A 24051-nucleotide genomic window follows, 5' to 3' on the forward strand; every position below is an offset into this window, starting at 1 on the left:
TGGAGGTGTTCACCTGTGTTCATTCACATAAAAGACCAAGAGTGGAGGTACGCACCTGTGTTCCTAGCCCTATGAGGCAAAGACGGAATGATCACAGTAGCTTACTGGCCAGCCAGTCTAGCCAATTGGTGAGCTCTTGGATCAGTGAGAGATGGCTGCCTCAAAAATTAAGATGAGGAGCTGTTGGGAAGCCACCCGATGACATCATCTGACCTCCACAGTTACATGCGTCCTCAGACACACACCCCTGTAATGTCAGACTTTCCCTGGGGAGGCCTGACACAAACGTCTATTCACCCCACAATAGGAAGCAGACAGAACAAAGTCATGATTCTACCAAGGTCTAACTTGGCTTTATTTATTTCAATTTCTTAAAAAAGAAAAAGAAAAAAAAGACACTGAAGGACACTGAAGCACATACCTCTAAGCTTACCTTATCTAACATTCTGAGGTAGATTTCATTTATTATGTCATTTGAGAGAAGGCATTGCTCCCTGAATTACCAAGAGCAGATTGATATTATATATTAGTAGTCATTGTCCTTTTTTAAAAAAAAAAGTCAATCATATTGATTGATTTCATCAAACTGTATGATTATTTTATTTTATTAATTGTTTAAAGTACTGAGTATTAGTCTGAGTTGCTGGCAGCCTGTAGGCACAATTTTTCAAACTTTACGGTAACTTCAAAAAGTCAATAAAAGAATAGAGATGGTACTGGAAATTATCTGGAATTGATTTTTTTAATAGTGAAGTAGTTAATATGTTACAAAAATAAGTGGTTGGTAGTTTACTTTCATTGCCCATCAGGTAAAATAAAAACCAGTGGCTCTGGACAACGATCAGAGGTCAAGGAGCCGAGGGCTCGGAACCATTCTCTGTTTCTGGCCCTCTCCACCATGAGGGGAAACCAGCAGCTCACGCTGGTCTCATTTTTACTGTGCCTGCTTCTTCCCAGAGATGCCGCAGCCACTGCAAAACCGTAAGCAATTCTTACTTCAGAAAACCCTTCCTTCCTACCGTGTTATCTCTTTCCTGGCTTCCTATGCAGTTATTCGTTGTCAAAGATTTTGAAGGGACAAGTAAGTTGTCATGGGTCATGTAAAAGATCTACTCCAGTTCTAGAAACCTCAGCTATATGGGGCAGTAATCTTGTCAAACAGCACCAGATAAAAATATAGAATTTCTACCAAAAAAAAAAAAAGGATAAACTGTCTGTCACAGTTGTTCTCAAGCTTCCTAATGCTGCAGCCCTTTGATACAGTTCCTTTAATACAGTTCCTCACGTTCTGCTGACCCCCAACCATAAAATTATTTTTATTGCTATTTCATAACTGTAATTTTGCTCTGTTATGAACTGTAAATATCTGATATGCGGGATATCTGACAAGTGACCCCTGTGAAAGGGTCATTCAATCCCTCAAAGGGGTTACAACCGACCGGTTGAGAACCACTGGGTTATCAATTCATAAATGCCCTGCCATGTCCTGGTATTGGGAAGTAGCTCAGTGTCTCTGTTCCCCTAAGTTGAGGGAGGCACCAAGGCAAACGGATGAGAGACTGCGTGAGTCCCTTTTTAGAATCCTTCAGAAAACATAGGGGCTGCAGTAGATTTTAGAAAACATTAACAAAATTCAGACCCTTCCTGAAATATCTCACAATATGGAAAAAGAGATATGGTACTCAAGAAAAAGAAAGAAAGAAGTAAAGAGATTGTCCCAAAGAGAAACAACCATTGCAGAGGCCCACGAAGAAAATCTTAGACTTCATAGGGCCGATGCAGGGAAGGGATCTTTGGCAAGTTTAGCAAGTTCTTATGAGAGAAAATTGTTCAGGACAGACAGACACTCAGGAGGTAAGAAGCAATGTGAAATATACAACCTTGCAGAGTAGGGCACGTTCGGATGCCTGACCGTGAACAGCACGGACGTGCCGGGAAGGCGTGTTCTCCGCTTAGCAGTGTCTGGGGATGTTTGCTGATCATATCAGCAGTCTGCTGGCTTATATCACCAGACAGTGAGGGGAAGGAGGGAGCTGAGGTTGCTTCTTAAACTTGATTGTGAAGCAATTCAGCTTTTCCCATGTGTGGCATGTTAGTTTCTAGTGCTTTCTGGGTGAGAGATTTGTGGTACTCGTATGGAGGTATGGCGTCTGAGGCCACAGGCGGTTGGGTTTTTAAGGCTTCCAGTGATGAATCACTGATAAGTTCATGGTTTGGAAATTTGGAATTTTTAACCAAAATATATGATAGCTGTCACATCAGATGGTGTGTGTGTGTGTGTGTGTGTGTGTGTGTGTGTGTGTGTGTGTAAGCATGGATCAGGAACATCTATCCACCCCAGAAAGAGAATCAAAAATAGACCAAAGTAGACCACCTTGGTCATCTTGGTCAATCAAAGCATTCCACTGGGATACCTACAGGAATATGAGTTGGGGGTTGCCTATGGGAACATGGATGATTCAAAGGCAACTACATAGCCAAAACCACCTGGGCGCTGATTCATGAAACTCACATCCCTGGAACTCTCTGAGTGACTTGCAGGAAGCTCTGCTCATAGGAGAGTCTCCTACAGGGAGCTTGACTGGTCCAGGAATATCTTAGAGGCAACTCGGCCTCCTCGCTCCTCTCCAGCGGTTGTTCACTGCTTCTGTAACCATGGAGAGATGTCATCAATCCCGTTAGTCTCAGCTCTCCAGAACTCATAAGATTTACTTCTTGAGTCTCAAGTTCCTCCCTGCCCCCCTCCAGGAAGGAATGTTCCAATTTGGAGGAAGTTGCTACACAGCAATAACTTGAATTGATCTCCCAAAGTCTCTAATATTAGATGTTGATATTAAACGTTCTGTGGATGAACATTTCCTGAAAGCCAGAGAATCAAGTCCGTATTCAATCTGGGATTTTTACGGTGACCTCAGGGGAACCCAATCTTGCTGAAACCTATTGCTGATGGCAATATGAAATACTAGGGGAAAAGCCACAGGAACGACGTCCTTTGAATCCTTGATGCTTAATCCTCTTCCCCACAGACAATATGTGGTGCTGGTCCCTTCACTCCTCGATGCAGGAGTTCCTGAAAAGGTCTGTGTCAACCTCCAGCACCTGAACGAGACTGTGACACTCGACATAACTCTACATTCTGAGAGGCAGACCACAAACCTCCTCACAGGCCAGACGGTAGAGAAGGATTCCTTCTACTGCAACTCTTTCACGGTCAGTGTCCTTCCCAGAATGTGTGGTACGGGTAGAGAAAGAGTAATCGAGTTGAACATTATGTTCTCATCCATCAAAAAGAAAAATACCTTACAGAAAATCTAACTTAAATTTCTTTTCATGAAACTTACAAACAGATCTAATGAAGTGCTTGAAAGGTTACCATCGCTATAGGAAAGATTTAATTTTACCTTAAAATGACTTCTGAGGTAAATACCCTTCATACTTTTACAGATATAAGTATTGAGATTCTTCTTTTAAGATTTATTTTCACAAGCCAGGTGGTGGTGGTGCATGCCTTTAATCCCAGCACTCGGGAGGCAGAGGCAGGTGAATTTCTGTGAGTTCAAAGCCAGCCTGATTTACACAGCGAGATCCAGGACAGACTCCAAAGCTACACAAAGAAACCCTGTCTCAATAAAACCAAAAAAAAAAAAAAGATTTATTTCACTTTCCATGTCTCTGTGTATGTGCATATGAGTGCAGGTAACCACTGAAGACAGAAGGGGGCACCCTAGATCTAGACCTGTGGACAGTGGTGAGCCTCATGACATGGATGTGGGATCCTAATTCCTCTGCAAGGGCACTGTGTGCTCTTAACTGCTGAGCCATCCTCAGAGGTCTTGAATACAGACTCATAAAAGCCAAGTTACTCATGTAAGACAGACAGCTGATACTGGCCTTGGAAGGTGGAATGTGACAATTATCTTTAGTGTCAAGACTTCACTTTGAAAATGAAGACACCACCTGTTTCATTGTGGTGGCTGCACTGAAGGATGTCTCGCTCCTTCCGCCCTCCCTAAGTAGTGAATTGCTAACATCACGTGACACAATCATAGCGGTCTCTGGATGTAACAAGAAATTGAGTCCTTGTCGTTCCCTTGCCAGTTCTCAGGGTTTCGCGCAGAAAACAGACCCTGTAAAAGCTGAGCACTCAGAAGCCGGTCTGAGCACACTCTTCACGTTTCTGTCTTGCAGATCTCCGGTCTGCCAGCATCCTTAGCATTCATTATTGTGCAGATAAAGGGGCCGACCCAGAACTTCACAAGGACGAAGCCAATAGAGATAAGAGAAGCAGAGAACATAGTCTTTGTCCAGACAGACAAGCCCATATACAAACCAGGACAAACAGGTATAAGGAATAAACAGAGCAAGGACAACTGTGGGGATGTGGGTGGGTGGTATTCTTTATGACTAAGCCGCAGTCATGGCACCTCTGGCACTGGGTTCCCACTGTGTGGGGTGGGGGGGGGGGTAGACAGAGACTGTGTGCTCGTTTCCCACCCCTCACACCCAACACAGAAACTATACTAATTACAACACTGTTTGGTCAATAGCTTAGGCATATTTCTGGCTAACTCTTACATCTTAAATTAACCCATTTCTGTTAATCTGTGAATCACCCTGAGGGTGTGGCCTACTAGTAAGCTTCTGACTGGCGGCTAGCATCGTCCTTCTCCTTCAGCGGTCACATGGCATCTGACTCCACCGACTTTCTCTCTATATCTCTGTTTGGATTTCCTGCCTGGTGTCATTAATAACCAATGGTAATAAAACGTATTCATAGCATACAGAGGGGAACCAGTGGAGTCTCACAGAGAAAATCTCTGTTTCAGTGAAATTCCGTGTTGTCTCTGTGGACACCAGTTTTCACCCGCTGAATGAAACGGTGAGTCTCCTTTTGGTGGGTGAATTCAAATGAGAAAAACATACAAACACTTAAGTCTCATTCATTAAAAAATAATAACCTGAAATCATGAAAGAGATACTAAGTCTATCACAGAAGAGTGCCCGAGCGTACCCATGCCAGAAGCATATGCAGTGGTGGCATCCATGCGGTTCACCAATCACTTTCTTAAAGTAGATAAAGCACTCAAAAATCAAGCAGCCATGGTGGTGTATGCTCCCAGTCCCAGAATATGGGAAACTGAGTTGAAGGATCACAAGGCCATGACCTGCCTGGACCACACAGTAAGATGCTGTCTAAAAAATAAATAAATGAATAAATAAAAAGATATTCGATCGAAAATGTCCTCTTAAGAGATTCCAGCCACACCAGAAGTGCATCTGGTTTCTCTTAAGCAAATATCATTTGCAAAACAATGGTATACTTATTATTCAGCTCTTTCATCCAGTTAGATTTCCTCAATTAGCTGTCATAAAAGGAAAGTTGTGACTTCTGAAGAGATTTATGTTCTACACTCAGGAAGCAGAGGCAGGCAGATCTCTGTGAGTTCGAGGCCAGCCTGGTCTATAGAGTGAGTTCCAGGACAGCCAGGGCTACACAGAGAACTCCTGTCACAAAAAAATTAGACGGGGGGAGGAGAGATTGATTTATGTCCCAAACCAAACATGTAAAAAGCTACGGATCAAACAGGGGATCTCTCCTAGCTCTGGCAAGAGAAACAGACTTTGCTCCTCTGCGTCACGATTGCCTCTGACATCCGTGAATATGTGGGCAGCGTAATTGGACTTTGGTGGGTGAAAAGAAAAAGGAAGAGGAAGACCTGAATTTGGGTGGGTAGAGAAGAGGGTACGGATCTGGGAGGAGAGCGGTGTGTGTGAATATGGTTAGAACACATTGTACGAAATTCTGAAAGAACTAGTTAGAAAGGACAAGTGATAAGGGACAAGAAAATAAATCATGGCATGAAAAAGAAGCAGTAAGTTCAGTCAGCTTTTTAGGCTGTAATTCTATTCCACCACACACTCATACTACTTTTTTTCTTTTCAGTTCCCTGTGGTTTACATTGAGGTAAGTCACAAACTGTACACCTAATTTGGAAGGAGGGTGCCCTACAAGTTACACTAGATTCTTTGCTCCTTTTAGATGCCACCTCAACTAAACAAATGCTTTTTTTTTTTTTGCCTACCTCAAGTTCTTTGTAAAAATAAAAGTTAAATGAAGAATTGCAGTTCTTTAGGGTGGTATGACTTCATGACTCCTCAAATATTTCAGGCCAAAATAAACATGTATCAAAAAGAGATTTATTCTATCACATAGATGCAGGGTCTCCCTTCTAACCTGCTTGACTTTCAGCATTAGGAAAAGTTGATGCATTCGGGATGGTACGGCTATAGGATCCATAGGACCCTACAGCTGGTGCCCACACTGTCTGTTTGCTGTTATTCAGTCTGGGATTCTTTTTAAAAGTGGGTTAATGACTTTAGCACTAATTCTTCAACCACTTATTAATCTCCCAGTGTTATTATTGCCTGAAAAGCTGATCCCTAATCAAACTATATGTTTGAATTGTTTACATAACTTGTATCTTTCTGTAGAATCCCAAGAGAAACCGAATTTTTCAATGGCGAAACATCAATCTACAAACAGGACTCCACCAGCTCTCTTTCCCACTGTCAGCTGAGCCAGCTCTAGGTACCTACAAGGTTGTAGTGCAGAAGGACTCTGAGAAGAAAATAGAGCACTCCTTTGAGGTGAACGAATATGGTAAGAATCCTCCAAGTATTTATGACACTGGAATCTTGGGGTTACTTCTGTGTATATATGTGAGGTGCATGCATATGTGTGCATGTTGGGGGTTGTATGTTCGCACTCTGTGTGTTTATATGTGGATGACAGAAGTCAGTGTCAGAAAATCAATCAAAAAAACAGGGCTCTCAACACTCCCAGAGCTGTTGGGACAGCCTTCATAAGGTAGTGCCTTTCACAACCATGAGAGAGGTTGAAAGAGAAGGATCCAAAAAGAGGAAGTGGCAAATCTTAGAACATGACTAACAAGGTCTGAAGTGGGCACAGGTTAGTCCGAGCATGAGGGAGTTGGGGTGGGGGAGAGGCGTCACCTTCAGTTGCCTGAGTGGAAGATTCCTGGGAATCAACGGAAGACCTACAGAGAACTGTCACCTCTGATATTCTCCCGTGCAGTAGACCAGGTTGTCTGGTAGCAAGGCTAGGGATGTTTGTCAGACTAGCTAGCACTTGATAAACATGAGAGACAGGGGAGGGAGGGAGAGAGGGAGGGAAGGAGGGAGGGAGGGAGGGAGGGAGGGAGGGAGGGAGGGAGGGAGGGAGGGAGGGAAGGAGGGAGGGAGGTCACACTGGAGCCCACTGGCCCTCTGTTCCTACATCTAACTGCGGTGGTCTTCAGACTCAGGGATATTCCACCCACTTTTGAAATCTTGCACGAAACCAGAGAAGAGAAGTCTGGGAAATGCAGTCCCAATTTCACCAAGTTAGCCTGGCATAAATTGCTCACAGTAATGAGTGCCAGCATCTCTTTCCCAGTATTGACACTGGTGCTCCTTCCAGGTGATTCGACGTCACAGGCTCCTCTAATGAAATCCCTTGGTAATACTGATGAGGCCTCCTACCAACTCTCACCTCCCTTTTCCCTCTATTCAAAACAGTTTTGCCCAAATTTGAGGTGAAAGTAAAAATGCCCAAGATCATTAGTTTCCTGGAAGAGGCATTTGAAGTGTCGGCCTGCGGCTTGTGAGTTACATTATTTTTTATCTTATTTTGATGTCCATATTCTATTTGAGAGGATGTACCTTAAATAATATTTAGTGGTGCATTACTTATGAGCACATATAAGCATTAAAAGGGATATACAAGAAGAAAGCTATGGCCATGAGGCTATGCCAACCTCACAGCTGGGCTAAGGGGAGATTTTCAGGTATTAACTCTATGGGAGGAGCTTAATTAAAATTAGAATCCCTGGCTCCACTTACAGAAATTCTAATTACAAATCTAAGGCAAGAGTCAAGAATCCTCCACCACAACAAGAATCACAGGTCTAAAACAGCAAGCAGGTCTAACCTTGCATGCTTCCTCGCATCATATCCAGCAGAAACAAATTGAGTTATCACGATAATATTTATAAATCACGTTTTTATTTTGTAGCCACTGCTTTCCCAAATCATTCTCTCACTTACTATTTTAAAATACTTAGAAATATAGTCATTATATATCCTTCTCTTTCTTAAAGCTAAAATAACTTCAGTAATCTGATGGCAGAGACAGTCATTTTTTAATTAATTGTGTGGGTATATAGGTATATGCCATACACCTAGACAGGTGCTCAAGAAGGCCAGAGGTATCAGATCCACTGAGGCACTGGAGTTACTGCTGCAGGGAGTTGTGAGCCACCCGACGTGGGTGTTGGGGACAGAACTCAGGTCCGCTGGAGACGCAGTAAGCGCTCTTTGTGTGTAGGGGGGGGTACCCATAGTTATGTCTGTGTACATGCATGCTTAATGCCTGCAAAGTCCAGAAAGAGGCATCAGACTCCATGGAACTGGAGCTACAGACAGTTCTGGACCACCAGGTGGATGCTGGAAACGAAACCTAGGTCCTCTAGAAGAGCAGCAAGTGCTCTTAACTGTTGAGCCACCTCACCAGTGCACAGGACAGTCTTAATAACAAAACCTCACCTAAAGGAGGGAAAAAACTAGGTGCTTAATCCCTCAGTACTCAGGAGACAGAGGCAGACAGAGTTTACGCCAGCCTGGTCTACACAGTGAGGACTACATAATGAGACCCAGTTTTAAAAAAATTTTTAAAAAGAAAGAAAAGGAGAGAGAGGGAAGGAGAGAGGGAGGGAGGGAGGGAGGGAAGGAGGGAGGGAGGGAGGGAGGGAGGGAGGGAGGGAGGGAGGGAGGGAGGGAGAGGGAGGGAGAGAGGGAGGGAGAGAGGGAGGGAGGGAGGGAGGGAGGGAGGGAGGGAGGGAGGGAGGGAGGGAGAGAACTTTGGAAAAATACTAAATCAGTATCTTTCCATTTAGAGGCATTTTCAAATAGCTCCCTGACTACTTTGTCTTAGAATTATAGGCACATTTCCATCCCCACTTAGATGTCAGGACATGGCCTGTTGTCACCAGCTGTTCTAGACCAGGGACATAAAACAGGTGCCTTAGATGAATACAATGGACCAGAGAATGGGTCGGGTGAAGAGACATCTAAGTCATTCATACACAATGGTATTTGGAATGATCATTTTATTGTTCTAGATACACATATGGAAAGCCCGTTCCTGGTCTGGTGACAATTAGCGCGTGCAGAAAATATTCACGATTCCACTCCCACTGCCATGGCCAAAATTCACAAAGTATCTGTGAAGAATTCAGCGGCCAGGTATGTAGAAATCACTCCCTGGTTCTTCCTTTCTCATAAACTACAACACTAAATGCAACACGACAGGGGATACATCTGAAATGTCATCAAGCAAAACACTGGGGTAGGGGAAGGAATGTGAGAATAGGTGGTTGTGGTAGAGGGCCAATTGAAGATGGAACACATGAATCTATGCATGCGTTTGACCAGTTCTGTGATTTTTCTTGCCAACAGCAACAACATGCCATGTTCTAAAGGGATAAAGAAGTGTTCAAACCTGGTTTTTGTCACAGAATAGGTCAGGTGTTAAGAACTGGGATAGTAGCTGGGTGGTGAAGGCACACACCTTTAATCCCAGCACTCAGGAGGCAGAGGCAGGCAGATCTCTGTGAGTTCGAGGCCAGCCTGGTCTACAGAATGAGTTCTAGGACAGGCTTCATAGCTACACAAAGAAACCCTGTCTTGAAAAGTCAAAAAGGGGGGGGGGGAGGAGAACTGGGATAGTGTGAGGATCCAGTGGCATGTCATTTCCAAATGACAAGGGAAAATATTGAACAATGAATGAGCATCTGGCCCAGGAGGGGAAGATCTAGAAAACACAATTAGAGAGCCGATCATGTCGCAGAGGAGATTTAATAAAACAACTGAGAGAAGAATATGTTGCACTGAAAACATTTAGATGCTGCTAAGTGTGGAGGCTCACACCTGTAATTCTAATAATTAGGAATCAAAGGCAAGAAGAGGGGTTCAAGGTCATCTTTGGCCATATAATGAGGATGGCTGAAAGAAAACCTATCTCCAAAAAACTGGTAGGACTGGAGAGGTGGCTCAATGGGTAAGAGCACTGGCTGCTCTTGCTGAGGATCTAGGTTCAATTCCCAGCACCCACATGGCAGCTCACAACTTTCTGTAACTCCCATTCCAAGAGTATCCAACACCCTCTTCTAGCCTCCGTGGGCACCGCATGCACGTGGTGTACAGACACACATGCAGGCAAAACGTCCATACACATAAAATATAATTTATAACAAAAAATTAAAGTTGGGTGCATGAACTCTGTTTTCAGGGGAAGAATTATAAAAATTCAGGGAATAAAAATTCAGGGATGGCTATTAGAGCAGACACTGCATGGAGACTGTGATGGAAGTTATCGAGGCTGCAGGGAGCTGGCCAGCGAGAGGCTGCCATGGAACGTGCCAAGATGTACAGTAAGAACAGCTCTGATGAACAAGACCAGTCCAGTCACACTCTAGCTGTCCTGGTCTTTAAAATAACTTGAAGACTGGTACTAAGTTTTTATTTTCAAATTATTCACAATGTCTATAAATTAATTATGATCAAATTTGAGGGGTTTGTGTGTGTTGAGACCCACCAGTTTTTTTTCCCCACCAGTTTTTTTGAGACTGGTTCTCTTGCAGCCCCCACTGGCTTCAACCTCATTATGTAGCCAAGGATGACCTCAAACTCCTATTCTTGCTTTCGCTTCCCAATTTTATAGCTAACTTGCAATTCACTATGTAATCCAAACTGACCTCAAATTCACAATAATTTTCCTGCCTCAACCTGCCAAATGCTGGGATTACAAATGTTTGTCACGTTGCACACCTACGATATAATCTTTATTAAAACCTAGGTCACAACATTTAGGTCAGAAATCTAATTACTATAAGGGTTTGTCTAGTCAATGGATATGCACACTCCCAATGTCTCAGACATCAGTCACATGACTTGGAAAATACAGTCATGAATATGTAGAGTCCATGAAATAATAACAAATACTGGCAAGTACACAGAGAAAAGGAAACCCTTATATGTGGGAATATAAGCTACTCCAGCCACTAAAGAACCCAGAATGGAGGTTCAAAAAAATTAAAATAAAAATTGATCTATTGTATGACCAACCACAGCTGAGTCTTTACCTGAAGGACTCTAAGTCAACACACCACTGAGATGCTTGCTCATCCACCGTTATTGTGGCGTTGTTCACAATAGCTATGTTGTAAACCAACTGAGGTGTCTGTCGGTGGAAGAGTGGATAAAGAAAATGGGGTGTAATCTGTACAATAAAATTTCTCAGTCATAAACAAGAGCCAAATTATTCAATGTTGTGGAAAAATGGACAGAACTAAAGATAATTGTGTCAAGAGAGTTGTCAATCTTGCCGGGCAATGGTGTTGCATGCCTTTAATCCCAGCACTCGGGAGGCAGAGGCAAGTGGGTCTTTGTGAGTTACCTGGTCTACAAGAGCTAGTTCCAAGACAGGCTCAAAGATACAGTGAAACCCTGTCTTTGAAAAAAACAAAAAGTTGGGAGGGGGGAGTGGGAGGACGTTGGGAGGAGGGGCGTAAATGGAATCTTTCTATAATTTAATAAAATTACTTTCAAAAAAAAAGAAAAAAGAAAAAAACAAAAAGTTGTCAATCTCAAAAAAACAAACATCACATGTTTGTTCCCATATGTGGACCCTATCTTATGTAAAGATACATAAAGTCGTGCAAGCGTTTACCTATGGTGTGAAGGTAGAAGCAGAACACCTAGGCCAGGGATTTTCAACCTTCCTATATCTGTGACCTTTAAATACATTTCCTCATGTTGTAGTGACCCCATAAAATTATCTTCATTGCTACATCATAACTGTAATTTTGGTATTGCTATGAATTGTAATGTAAATATCTGTGTTTTCCGATGGTCTTAGGTGACTCCTGTGGAAGGGTCACCCGACCCCCAAGAGGTCACAACCCACAGGCTGAGAACCACTGACTTAGGTGGACAAAAGAACTAAGGGGAGGGAGTATAAAGAGAAGAAAGGGGAGAACATGTTCAAAGTAAATCATAGACCTGCATGAAAATATCCTGATAAAACCCACTACCATATACAGTGAATGTTGACCAATATATTTAAATATATAAAAAGGGCACACATCCCAGTCAGCGTTGAGCTAGAGATGATTATGGAAACCTCTTGGAAAATGTTATGCCTAAGTTGAGTTTGAGAAGCAGGGACTGTTAGTCAAGGGAAGAAAAGAGAGAAAGAATACCATCATTTGAGGAGCAACATATGCGAAGAATTACAATTACAAAATATGATGGCACACTTGGAAACTCCAGGAGAGCTGATGCAGTAGAGAAAGGATCCATTTTTGGAAGAGAGGAGAGGCAAAGGTTGGCTAGAAATAACCCAGAGGTTAATAAAGAAACCGTTCATCCTTAGGGTTGGGAAAGGACACACACAAAATAGATATCTGAATGCTTTAAATGTTTTTGCAAACTTATAATTGGCATTTTGATGGCAAATAAAAGAACTTGGGAATTCTCTCCTCTTCTCTTCAGGCAGATGATAAGGGATGTTTCAGTCAAGTTATAAAAACCAAAGTATTTCAGCTAAAACAAAAAGGCCATGACATGAATATAGAAGTGGAAGCCAAGGTCAAAGAGGAGGGAACAGGTCTGTATTATTTTAAAATAAATGTCAATTAAGTGGGAACTTATCAAACTTCCATTCCATTTGATATACTTTATAGAGTCCACATAGTATGAAAATGACAGGTCACTGATCTCAAGAAATTAAATGTTTAAAAGCAGAGAGTGTATGTGTGTTGGAGTGTATGTGTATAACTGTGATCAAATTTCCATAAGGAATTTGGGACTTAAGTAGTTAATTCTAATGCAGAGACAGAAGGGGGACCCTTATGCTGGCATTTGATGCACTCTGTGGAGGATGAGTGACATTTTGAAAGATTAGCAATAGGCCGGGGAAAGCACAAAAGCACGCTCATTCTCAGAACGAAGGAAATTGCGTCAGACGATGAGGTGCTTACATGTGCTTCTGAAAAGCATGACTAGCTTCAGATATATTTATTTGATAATGACCTAAACAAACTGATTTTTCAAAATAACGCTAACAGAAGATGCAGGATTAGTGAAAATGTATTGGATGTGATACCTCATAAAATTATTCAAAGATTAATGTGGCATTCTGTAATAACGGATGAGAGCTGAGGTGGAGGTAGAAGGTGAGTTTGGGATAGATAAAACTAGCTTCTCTCTCTCTTTTTTTCAGGAATGGAACTCTCTGGCCGTGCATCATGTGAAATAACAAGCACCTTAAGTACACTGACGTTCACGAAAGCGGATACGCACTACAGGCCAGGGCTACCTTTCTTTGGGCAGGTAAAATACTTTCCCCCATAATTATTCTTAGGGGCATGAAATGCTCTTCTGTGTATATGTTTGTGCGGTCATGATACCTATACATGTGCATATGTCTTTACATGAGTGTAGGCACACATGTACGTGGGTACACTTGCGCTTGTGGTGTGCACATCGGGAGATTCCAGGTTGACATCAGGAGTCTTCCTCAGGCCTTCCCCACCTTATTCTTTGACTCAGGGTCTCTCACTTGAACGCAAAGCTTGGCAGTGCTGGCTAGTCTAGCTGGCCAGCTTGCTGCAGAGAGCCTCTGTCTCAGCCGTGCAAGCTCTGGAATCATAGGCAGGCTGCCATTTCCACTCAGCATCTCTGCAGTACTGGGAATCTGAGCCCTCGTGCACATACAAGAAGTGTCTCATCCACGGAGCCATCGCCCCAACCCCAGGCACAAGATTTTTAAGAAAAAAAAATTTAATTGCAAAATCAAAATATATTACAGCAATTGCATAGAAAAAGAAATAATAGCAAATTTCACGTTTATCAAGGAGAGTGAACTGTTGAAAAACAAAGTAAATTTTAAACTATCACCTTCCTTACATAACTCTGTAATAGTTTTTTGGTTTTTTTTTCTGTGCAGTTTGGCTATGTTCTCTTTGATTCCCTCCTTATAAAAAAAAGCTTTCCTAATGCAGTTTTCCCCAGAAATAATTTTTAAAAGTAATTGTGTTAGTCAGCTTTCCCTTACTATAACAAGATACCTGAGACCTTTAACTTATAAAGGTAAAACGTTTATTTTGGCCCAGGGAAGTCTCAGTCCATTGTGAGTTGTGTCTGTGGTGACACCACACATTACAGTGAAGATATAAAGAAAGGCAGATTCTCCCTCTCATAACAGAGAGAGAGAGAGAGAGAGAGAGAGAGAGAGAGAGAGAGAGAGAGATTGAGAGCCCGGATTCCAGTCTCCTTGGACAGCACACTTCCAATGACCCAAGGACTTCAAATCCAGTACCAGTAACACCACACTGGGATCCAAGCATTTGGGAAACATTTAACATCCAAGAGATATCAACAGCCTTTTGTCCAGATGGTAAAATTCTTAATTACTGAAACATTTTTAAAGACTTATTTTTCAGGGCTAAAGCAACATTTGTAATAGCAATGCTGATAAATTCTAGGCCAGACAATACAATGGAGTAAACTGCCCTTTTCCTTTCATGTAATACAGTCAAGGTTTCAGGCAGTTCTCAACTTTGCTTTCATGACAAATAATCTTTGGACTGAGTTGATGAGCAATTTCCTCACTTATATTTGGAAGTTTATATCTGAATTTGACTTTTACGCTTTCTTCATTCATTTTTATTATTTCCTGTCAAGCTGGAGGAGACACTGATAAGTACGTTGGGGTTTAGCAAGGCCTTCACAGGTAGAGAAAAAAGATCACAAGAAAACAGAAACATGTGAGTCCCTAGAAATGAAAGATAGAAAGGAAGATGGTAGCCTAACTGTAAAGGGAGCGACGATTGTAGATGGAGCTACGGGCTGCTTTTCGTCCCGCCCAGCTCCCGGCTAGCTTTACCCAAAATAATTACACGGAAACTGTATTCTTTTAAACACTGCCTGGCCCATTAATTTCAGCCTCTTATTGGCTAACTCTTACATATTGATCTATCCCATTTCTAATAATCTGTGTAGCACCATGAGGTGGTGGCTTACCAGGAGGATTCTAACCTGCGACTGTCTCGGAGAGGAGAGTCATGGCGTCTACCTGCCTCTGCTTTCTTTCTCCCACAATTCTGTTCTGTCTACTCCACCCACCTAAGAGCTAGCCTATCAAAAAGACCAAGGCAGTCTCTTTATTAACAAATGCAAGTAACAATAGACAGATGACCCTCCTCCATCACCTAACAGCTAGGGAAGTCAGGGCAGGAAACTGAAGGCAGGAACCTGGAGGCAAGCATTGAAGCAGAGGCTATGAAGGAATGCTGCTTACTGGCTTGTTCCCTATGGTTTGATGGTTTTACTTTTTTACGAAACCCAGGGCCACCTGTCCGGGGTGGGCCCACTCACAATGGACTGGGCCTTCCCACATCATCATAAAGAAAATGCAGCACAGACTTGCTCACAGGCCAACCTAGGGAAGGCAATTTTTTTTCAGTTCAGGTTCTATCTTCTAAAAGGACTTTAGTTTGTATCACACTGATATAAAAGTAACTAACACAAGGAGTTGGGGAGATGGCTCAGCTAAGAGGTGGCTCCTCCTGAGGACCTGAGTTCAATTCCTAGTACCCATATCAGGCAACCATAATGGATAAGTTCACTAAGTGGATATAATCATTCTATATTACATGAAGTTATCAAGACATCACATCACATTGTACTCTAAAATCTATACAGCATTCTTATTTTTCAATTAAGAAGAATAAAATAGGGAGCTGGAGAGATGTGTCAGTGACTAAGAACACTAGCTGCAGTTTCAGAGGACCCAGGTTCAATTCCCAGCACCCCTTCTGAATTCTGATACACACGGCACAAAATAAAAGGTAAATATGGCCAATAAAAAAACAATAAAATAAATATAAACTTTCAGGTTTCAAAAACTTAAGGAATATTTAAAGGAAATATCACAGTTTAAAACTGAGAAAATGTCTCATTTTCAAATGCAAAGATCTTCAGTAAATGACAGGGACAGAGCAGGAGGCAGAGACGTAAACAGAACAGACTGGAAAGATGGTGTGGCTAGCTGGCATTGGTAACCAGACATCGCTTTCCTGTTTCTAGGTTCGTCTTGTCGATGAGAAGAATCAGCCAATGCCCAACAAAAACATCTCTGTCCGCGTGGATGTAGCTAAGTACCTGTCCACTTTCACCACTGATGAACATGGCTTGGTCAACCTTGCCATTGACACGTCCAACTTCACGTCTTCATTCGTGGGCATCGCGGTAAGTGGAAATGGGAACGTGAGGCCGAAAAAGCTTAGGTCAGGGGACTACACAACATGAGGATGTGTGAGAGGTGCATGTACTCTGGGGACAAAAGAAACCATGATAGGAAATAACACAAACTGAGTAACGTGGAAACCTAAATCAGGAAGGCCAGAAAGTTCTGTCTGGGACACTTATAGCATGGCCTGCCTTCAGGAACACTGGAAATACCATCCTTGTATTGCCTTGAAGTTTTTAATATTTTCATAGTTCTATTACCAGTTAGATTATCCCTGATTCCTTTAGCATAATATAATTTTTGTTTGTGCTTGAACATTCGAATAATCTTAAGCAATAAAGTTTTAAGAAGATAAAGCAACAGCTACCTACAGAAGACCTGTCCATACCTGGGCCTACCAACACTTCATAATGGGTGGGGGTTCATAAGACCCCACCCTGCCAGAGGAGAAGATTTTGGAAGGTTTCAGGGGGAGGGGAATCATATTCCACATTGCCCCCACTCAATCAAATAACCCCCAAGTGGGTCACACCCAAAAAAAGGCACAAAAATAAAGAGGTTCAGGAAGAAGAGACTTAGTTCGATGGTCAAATGGGATAAGAAAAAAAATAATAAGTTGGAGGACTTAATTAAGAATATAGACATAAAATTATAAAAGGATGAATAAGGAAAACAAGTGCCCTGACATGCAAATAATGAAGTAAATCCATACAGAAAAAAAATTATACATGAACCTCACAAGCATAGTAAGCATTCCTTCCTTCCTTCCTTTTTTCCTTCCTTTCTTCTTCCTTTCTTCTTCCTTCCTTTCTGGAGCAGAGGGTTTTGAGACAACCCTGGCTGTCCTGGAACTCACTCTGTAGAGCAGGCTAGCCTCGAGTTCACAGAGGTCCACCTGTCTCTGCCTCCTGAGTGTTGGGATTAAAGGTGTGCACCACCACATCTGGCTCAGGGTGAGCATTTCTTAATCCCAGTACTCAGGAAACAGAAAGAAGAAGTATAAGCTTTAAAACCAACCTGAGATACAGAAGCTTAAATAAACTTTAGATGTTGACTGAGTTTTCTGTCCTGCCCGGTTTCTGCAATCATTAAGTCCCAAAGAAATCACACAGAGGTCTACACTAGTTATAAACTGATTGGCCCAGTATCTCAGGCTTCTTATTAACTCTTACAACTTATATTAGTTCATTATTCTTGTCTATGTCAGCCAAGTGGCTTAGTACCTTTTTTGGTGAGGCAGTCACATCTTGCCTGCTCTGTGGCCAGAACTGGACTGCAGAAAGAACTTCCTTCTTCTCAGAATTCTCCTGTTCTCATTGACCCACCTCTATTTCCTGTCTGGTTGTCCCACCTATACTTCCTGCCTGGCTACTGGCCAATCAGCATTTATTTAAAATATAATTGACAGAATACAGACCATTGTCCCACATCATTAAGAGGGAGGTGGGAAAGCAGTTATCGACTTAAGAAAACAGACTTTTTACAAAAAGATATTGTCTGGGTAGGTAGCTAGACAGACAGACAGACAGACACTGAACACAGACGTGCTCTTCGTTTTCCCACTAGGTCTCCTACAAGGATAACAACAACTGCTATGATAACTGGTGGCTTACTGAATTCCACACCCAAGCACATCATTCTGCAACTCGTATCTTCTCCCCGAGCAAGAGTTATATTCATCTTGAACTTGTCCTTGGTACTTTGTCCTGTTGGCAAACTCAGGAGATTCGGACACAATACATTTTGAACAGAGACCTCTTGAAAGATGAAAAGGATTTAACCTTTTACTATCTGGTAAGAATGAGAATCCCTGCATCTCTTTCTAATTGTATAAACTCCAGATTTACTAGATTCCTCTCAGAATGGCAGGTTTTGTAGGACACCAGTGTTAATATTCAAGTTTTGGGGGTTGTACTGAAAGATAGACTGCCTCCTATGAAATTACTCGGGCTTCAGTTCATCGCTTTTCCTGTTCACCACTGAAATATTGACTCTAGACATTTCTTCATTTCTATGAAAAGGTAACAAATTTACAAGAGTTTTAATTTCTGTTTTATCTCTCCATGGTCCTGGGACCTTGGATAATTTACTGGACTTCATGCTCTAAAATAAGTATAAGTTATCTCACCTGAACACTGGAAACAACAGTCCACGAATTATTATATATATATCGAATTGTTCAAATTACCTCATCTAGAGTCAGGCCCACAGAGAGCGAGTTTTGCTTATTTTAAAGGAACAGTTTTTTGTTTATTTTAAAATAAGAGTAACAGCAGAGGATACTTCTATTTTACATTTACCTCCACTGTATACCCCACATACAGTAGGTGCTAAAAACATACACATACATACTTTTCACAGATTCCTAAGAATGATAAATATTGAACAAAATAAAACACAAAATTGTGTACTTATTATTTAAAACGTATATATGTACATACAGGAAAATGGTGGGAGAGAAATACCATGATAGGAATAACTCCTGAGTTGCAGTAACATGGTAGTTGATTATATATCATAAGTATGCTGAAGCTAGGCAGACAGGCCTTACGATGGATTTCCTTCTGTCTTCAGATCCAAGCAAGGGGAAGCATCGTTAGCTCAGGAACCCACCTGCTGTCGCTTGAACAGGGAAACAGTAAGTATCTTCCCTTTTTTATGCCCTCTCATCTTGCCAAACCCTCTGGACAAGCTGGAACCCCTCTCACGTTACAGGAAGTGCATGCAGCTCTCAATTATCCTGTGAGGAAGCTGCTCTGAACACTTCTGCATCTTAGGGATTTTTCCTGAAAGAAAGAATATTAAATTTATAACTATTTTCAAAAAGTCAAAAATAATCAAAATGAAAAAAAAACCAACCAAAGAAAACTTTTCTTCAGGTATTTGTGTGTCTGATTTCTGTTGCTGCCCTGATGTGATACCACAGATTTCCTGGCATATAACACATTTCTGCTCAGAAGCCTCACTGGGCTCAAGTCAGTATATTGGCAGGACCGCCTTAGATCTGCTAGAAAGACCTAATGTCCTTGCCTCTCCTACATGCCTTTGCCATGCCTTGATTGATTCCTTTACCTTCAAAGCCAGCTCCATCCTCAAAGCTCACCTGCCTTTGAAAACCATCCTTGTAATGACCTTGACTCCACCAGGATAATTCAAATTAATTTTCACCTCTCAAGGTCCTGGTTTAGCATCTGGAGAGACTTTATTGCCACATAAAACAACATACTCAAAGATTCTGAGATTCAATGTCCTGGGCTAAAATTCTGCTTACCACAATCATTGCAAAATCAACAAATACATCCAACAAGTCAAATTCAGTCCCTCCATCAACAAGTGCTTCAATTCGTCACAGCCTTTATATGAGCCCCCAAATCTCATATATCATACACAACAAACCAGTTCTAAATCGCATCATCTCAAATCTTCTAAATTAAGCATAAATACAATTCAAGCCAGGGAGAAAAATCATCCGTCTGGAGCAGCGTTTTTCAACCTATGGGTCACAACCCCTTCGGGATCCCTTATTAGTCATCCTCCATATCAGATATTTACATTATAATTCATAACAGTAGCAAAATTACAGTTATGAAGTATCAATGGAATAGTCTTATAATTGGGGATCACCACAACACGAGGAGCTGAATTAGAGGGTCGTAGCATCAGGAAGGTTGAGAACCACTGGTCAGCAGAGATATGAAATCCACCTGGACAAACAGCCCCAGATTCCAACATAGACCTGTCCTCTTTGGTTGTCCTCTGGCCTCTTAACTGACTCTTAACTTGCGCCACCCTTCTTTTTCCGCTAACACAGCATGTGGCTGTGGCTGGGTTTGCGTCCTGTACTTAGAGGGATCAAATGCCTTCCCTTCACTTACCCTCTGTCCCTTTATAACTGTATCTCTTTTGGGGTAAATTCCTCAGAAATCATGTTGTCCTCCTGTATGCCACACAACATTATACATCCTACTGGACAAGGGCTTCTCCGTGGCTTTTCCCTGGATAACTGCTTCTGTCATTTTGGCTTTTGTTCAGATGGAGTGGGGACTCTGTCAGCCATACTAATAATCTCTTCAAGGGAACTTTGAAGAGTGAGCTTTGGGACGGAACGTGGTGGAGTTTTCACTTTTCTATGACGTTAGCAAGAGGACATCCTTCATGTGGTTTCTCTCTCTAACGTTCAAGCTCCAGAAATCGCTCTGTGTTCCTTAGAAGTTGGATAATGTGAGTTTCCAAAAGTTATCAAGTCCTGCTTGCTCCGTGGTGAGCCTCTCTGTTATCACCTTCCCACCATAGCAGGAAGAAACGAGGCTGGACAGCAGGCTTCTCTCTGAACACCTCAAGCCGTGCTGTCCGTTTGCTTTCCACGGAGCTTCAGGACATGCTTCAGCTAGACTTTCTACCACTGTCCACCAAGAATCCCCCTCCTCCACAACCCTCACTGGCAGCAGTATTTTAAATTCTTCACCATTATAATTATCAATATTTATTTTCACACAAATTACTGAGTTTTACAGTGATGTCTCCAAGCATGTATGGAGCGTACTTTGGCCTCCATTCTCTTGTCCATCCTCCTCTTCCCTTCCCCTTCCTGGACTCTTCTTAAAGGTTCGAGCTACTATTTTTCCTCATATAAGAGAAACCACATAATACAAATCTCTTTATCTGGCTTGTTTTGTTTAACATAACGTCCTCCAATTCCACCCATTTTCCTGATGATGATACAGTTTTGTTATTCTTTGTGACTGAATAGTAATTGTTCATTGTCTAAATGTACTACATTTTCTTGCCTGTTCATCTCTTGATGGATGCTCAAGTCGATTCCATATACTGATAGCAGTGAACAGAGTCACAGTAAGTGTGGCTAGTTAGGTGCCTCTTTTGAATGCTGATCTCGTGTCCTTCTGATAAACACTGAAGAGTGAGTAGCATAGCTGGTTTATATGGTTAATCTATGTTCTGTTTACTGAGGACCCTCCATGTTGTTTGCCACAATGACTATGCTAAATTACATTCTCTGCATTTAGAGGTTCCCTCTCCTCCACATATTTGCTAGAGGTTGGGTTCTTTATGGTTTCTATTTTGCTGCTCTGATTGTTATGAAATAGAATCTCAATGTAAATATGATTTGTATTTCCCGGACTGAGTAGGCTGTGTCTTTACTACTAAACTTGGCGTGCTTCTGCAGCCATCCACCTCTGAAAGCAGCTGCTCTTTGGTTGATTTGATTTTTCCCTAAGCTGTAGAAGTGATTGATGACCCAAACACCAATCCACCATCTTGTATTTCCAAACATCAAGCCACCATCTTGGATCTCCAAACACCTGGCCCAACTTTCAATCTCTGTTTTTTCTAACCAACTGTCTATACTATGTTACGCCTTTGCTGAGATGTCTACTAGACCATGACTTTCACTCTGCACATTTCCTAGAGGACATTTAGCCTCATAATTCTACCAGTCTAATAAAGATGCAGCATCCTTTACTCTAAAGCCAGGCTCACCATGGGGGTCTTCTTACTGGAGGACAGAATTAAAGCTGTACCTGTAAAAACGCCATTTGTTCAGCATGCACTTATCAAGTGCCACGTCACACAAGACGGCAAAAGTGTGAGCCCTTCCTATGTGATCCAAATATAAATTCTTAAATATTCTAATAACTGTTCTGATATAAAATTGAGAGTCCACTCCTAATCCATAATCTCGAATCTTCTTCATTCTCCAGTGAAAGGGGTATTTTCCTTCCCACTTCAAGTGGAGCCAGGCATAACTCCGGTGGCCCAGCTGCTCATCTATGCTATTTTACCTGATGGAGAAATTGTCGCCGACACTCAGAAACTCGAAATCGAAAAGTGTTTTACCAATATGGTGGGTGGTTATATCTAAGTCCAATCCTTTTATTCTATCCTTTATAAGTGTATGCAATAAATAAGTAATATCTATTTTCATTTTTTTAGACAGGGTCTCTCAGTGTAGCCCTGGATGTCCAGGATCTTGCTAGTAGACCAGGTTGACCTTAAGCTCCCAGAGATCCACCTGCCTCTGCCTTCCAAGTGTTGGGATTAAAGTCATGCACACCATAGCGGGCTTAATGCCCATTTTAAAGTCACCACAAAGGGCTCTTTAACTTTCCCCCAAGTACCTCTCAAGTTAGCCTGGTGGTACTGTCCAAAACAGGTGGCCAAAGGCAGAATGTTTTTTTAATTTAAAAGACTCATGTGGATTTCAAAATCTAGTCTACAGAAAACTTTAAATATATATATATATATATTAAATATAAATATTATTTATATATATATAAATGTGTGTGTATACATTACCATTTATTTTATGCCTATGGGTGTTTTGCCCAGATGTGTGTCTATGCACCTTATATGTGCTTGTTACCTGTGAAGGTCAGAAGAAGTCACAGGATCTTCTGGAACTGAAGTTATAGGTGGTTGTGAACAGCCATGTGGGTACTAAGTGAACCCAGATCCTGTGGGAAAGCAGCTAGTGCCCTTAACTGTTAAGCCATCTCTCCAGGTCCCATATCAAACTTTTTAAAATTATTTTAAAACATTTTGTTACCAATTTTCCACTGAAAATGCTGTTTCACCAAGCTGTGTCAATCTTGTCCCATCTATCTCCTGGCACATCTCTGATCCTGATTCAGCGTAAATTGAACTCCTGAATATAGTCAGGAAAGTACACAGGTTTTTGACACTGTAGTAAGGCTTAAATATAAAAAAGTAACTTGTCCTGAGATCTTTTATTATGCTCCACCTAAGGAACGCTGTCAAAGCTGGGCATTGTGGCAGGAGCATGGGGTAGGTTCCGTTTGGATCTTCTGTGAGTTTCGTGTGATGGGCCTCCTACATCAGCCCCAGGGTCTTCCGCTGTGGGTCGTGCATGGTTGCCAGGGAAATCTCGGGAGGGTTAAGGTTTGTCTCATACCACTCTAGCAGTGGGCAGCAGTCAGCTGGTGAGTTAGTCTCCCCTCATCACACGCCTCGCACTGCAGACCTGAAACTGCCTGACAGCATAGAACTGACAGAAAAAGATTACTTTCCACTCAGAATCAAATCTGAAAAATGCCTCTGATTCTGCAAAGCATTGGAAACCTCTGAGTAACACCATAAAGATTCTCCATAGAAGCTCAAAGGTACACTCACTCCAAATCAAATGCCTTCTCACTCACGCTGACCAAAGGTGACAGAAAAAAAAGCAGTGACATCACACAAAGGAAGACTCACGCAACACTCACGAGAACACTGACCGCCGCAGAGACGCCAGAAGGACGGGTCTAGGAGCGTCACCAATTCAGGCCCCTGATGGTATAGTGAGCAAAGGGGGCCTTGAGAGAGTGAGAAAGGACCTGGGGTCAGACAGGACACATCTCTTCAAACCAATCGATTTTTTCTATCTTTTACTGGACAGAGAGAAACTGTATCTATTTAAAACGTTTTCCCTTTAAAACGCCGTGTACACATTAAATATGCATTAGTTTAAATTGTTTTTCTGGCACCTAGCCCTGCAAATGTTTGCGTATAATGGAAAGATAAGTAAGAGAGAACCACACCGGGCAGGTATGGTGGGTGCATGCCTCTGATCCCAGCAGAACCTGGGGTACACACTGAGTTCAGATTCAGCCTGGGCTGTGTGCAAGATCCTATCTCAAATTCCCTTAAAACAAGTCAAATGA

At 42.0% G+C, this 24051-nt stretch overlaps 1 protein-coding gene across 1 annotated transcript in view; it reads left to right on the top strand.

Annotated features, from left to right (window-relative positions):
* The first annotated feature begins 821 nt into the window (after positions 1–821).
* The window catches only part of LOC125406896 (pregnancy zone protein-like), a 47831-nt gene continuing 24601 nt past the window's right edge, over positions 822–24051 (top strand). The window contains exons 1-14 of the mRNA XM_048444020.3: positions 822–981; positions 3027–3210; positions 4189–4342; positions 4827–4879; positions 5945–5965; positions 6493–6661; positions 7579–7663; positions 9180–9303; positions 12613–12727; positions 13343–13452; positions 16210–16371; positions 17939–18166; positions 18947–19010; positions 22093–22235. Coding sequence (XP_048299977.3) covers positions 899–981; positions 3027–3210; positions 4189–4342; positions 4827–4879; positions 5945–5965; positions 6493–6661; positions 7579–7663; positions 9180–9303; positions 12613–12727; positions 13343–13452; positions 16210–16371; positions 17939–18166; positions 18947–19010; positions 22093–22235 — 1695 coding nt within the window. The 5' untranslated portion in view covers positions 822–898. The remainder of the gene's footprint in view (positions 982–3026; positions 3211–4188; positions 4343–4826; positions 4880–5944; positions 5966–6492; positions 6662–7578; positions 7664–9179; positions 9304–12612; positions 12728–13342; positions 13453–16209; positions 16372–17938; positions 18167–18946; positions 19011–22092; positions 22236–24051) is intronic.

The sequence above is a fragment of the Myodes glareolus genome, chromosome 3, assembly GCF_982192425.1.
Source record: "Myodes glareolus chromosome 3, mMyoGla1.1, whole genome shotgun sequence".
In the NCBI taxonomy this organism is placed as follows: domain Eukaryota; kingdom Metazoa; phylum Chordata; class Mammalia; order Rodentia; family Cricetidae; genus Myodes; species Myodes glareolus.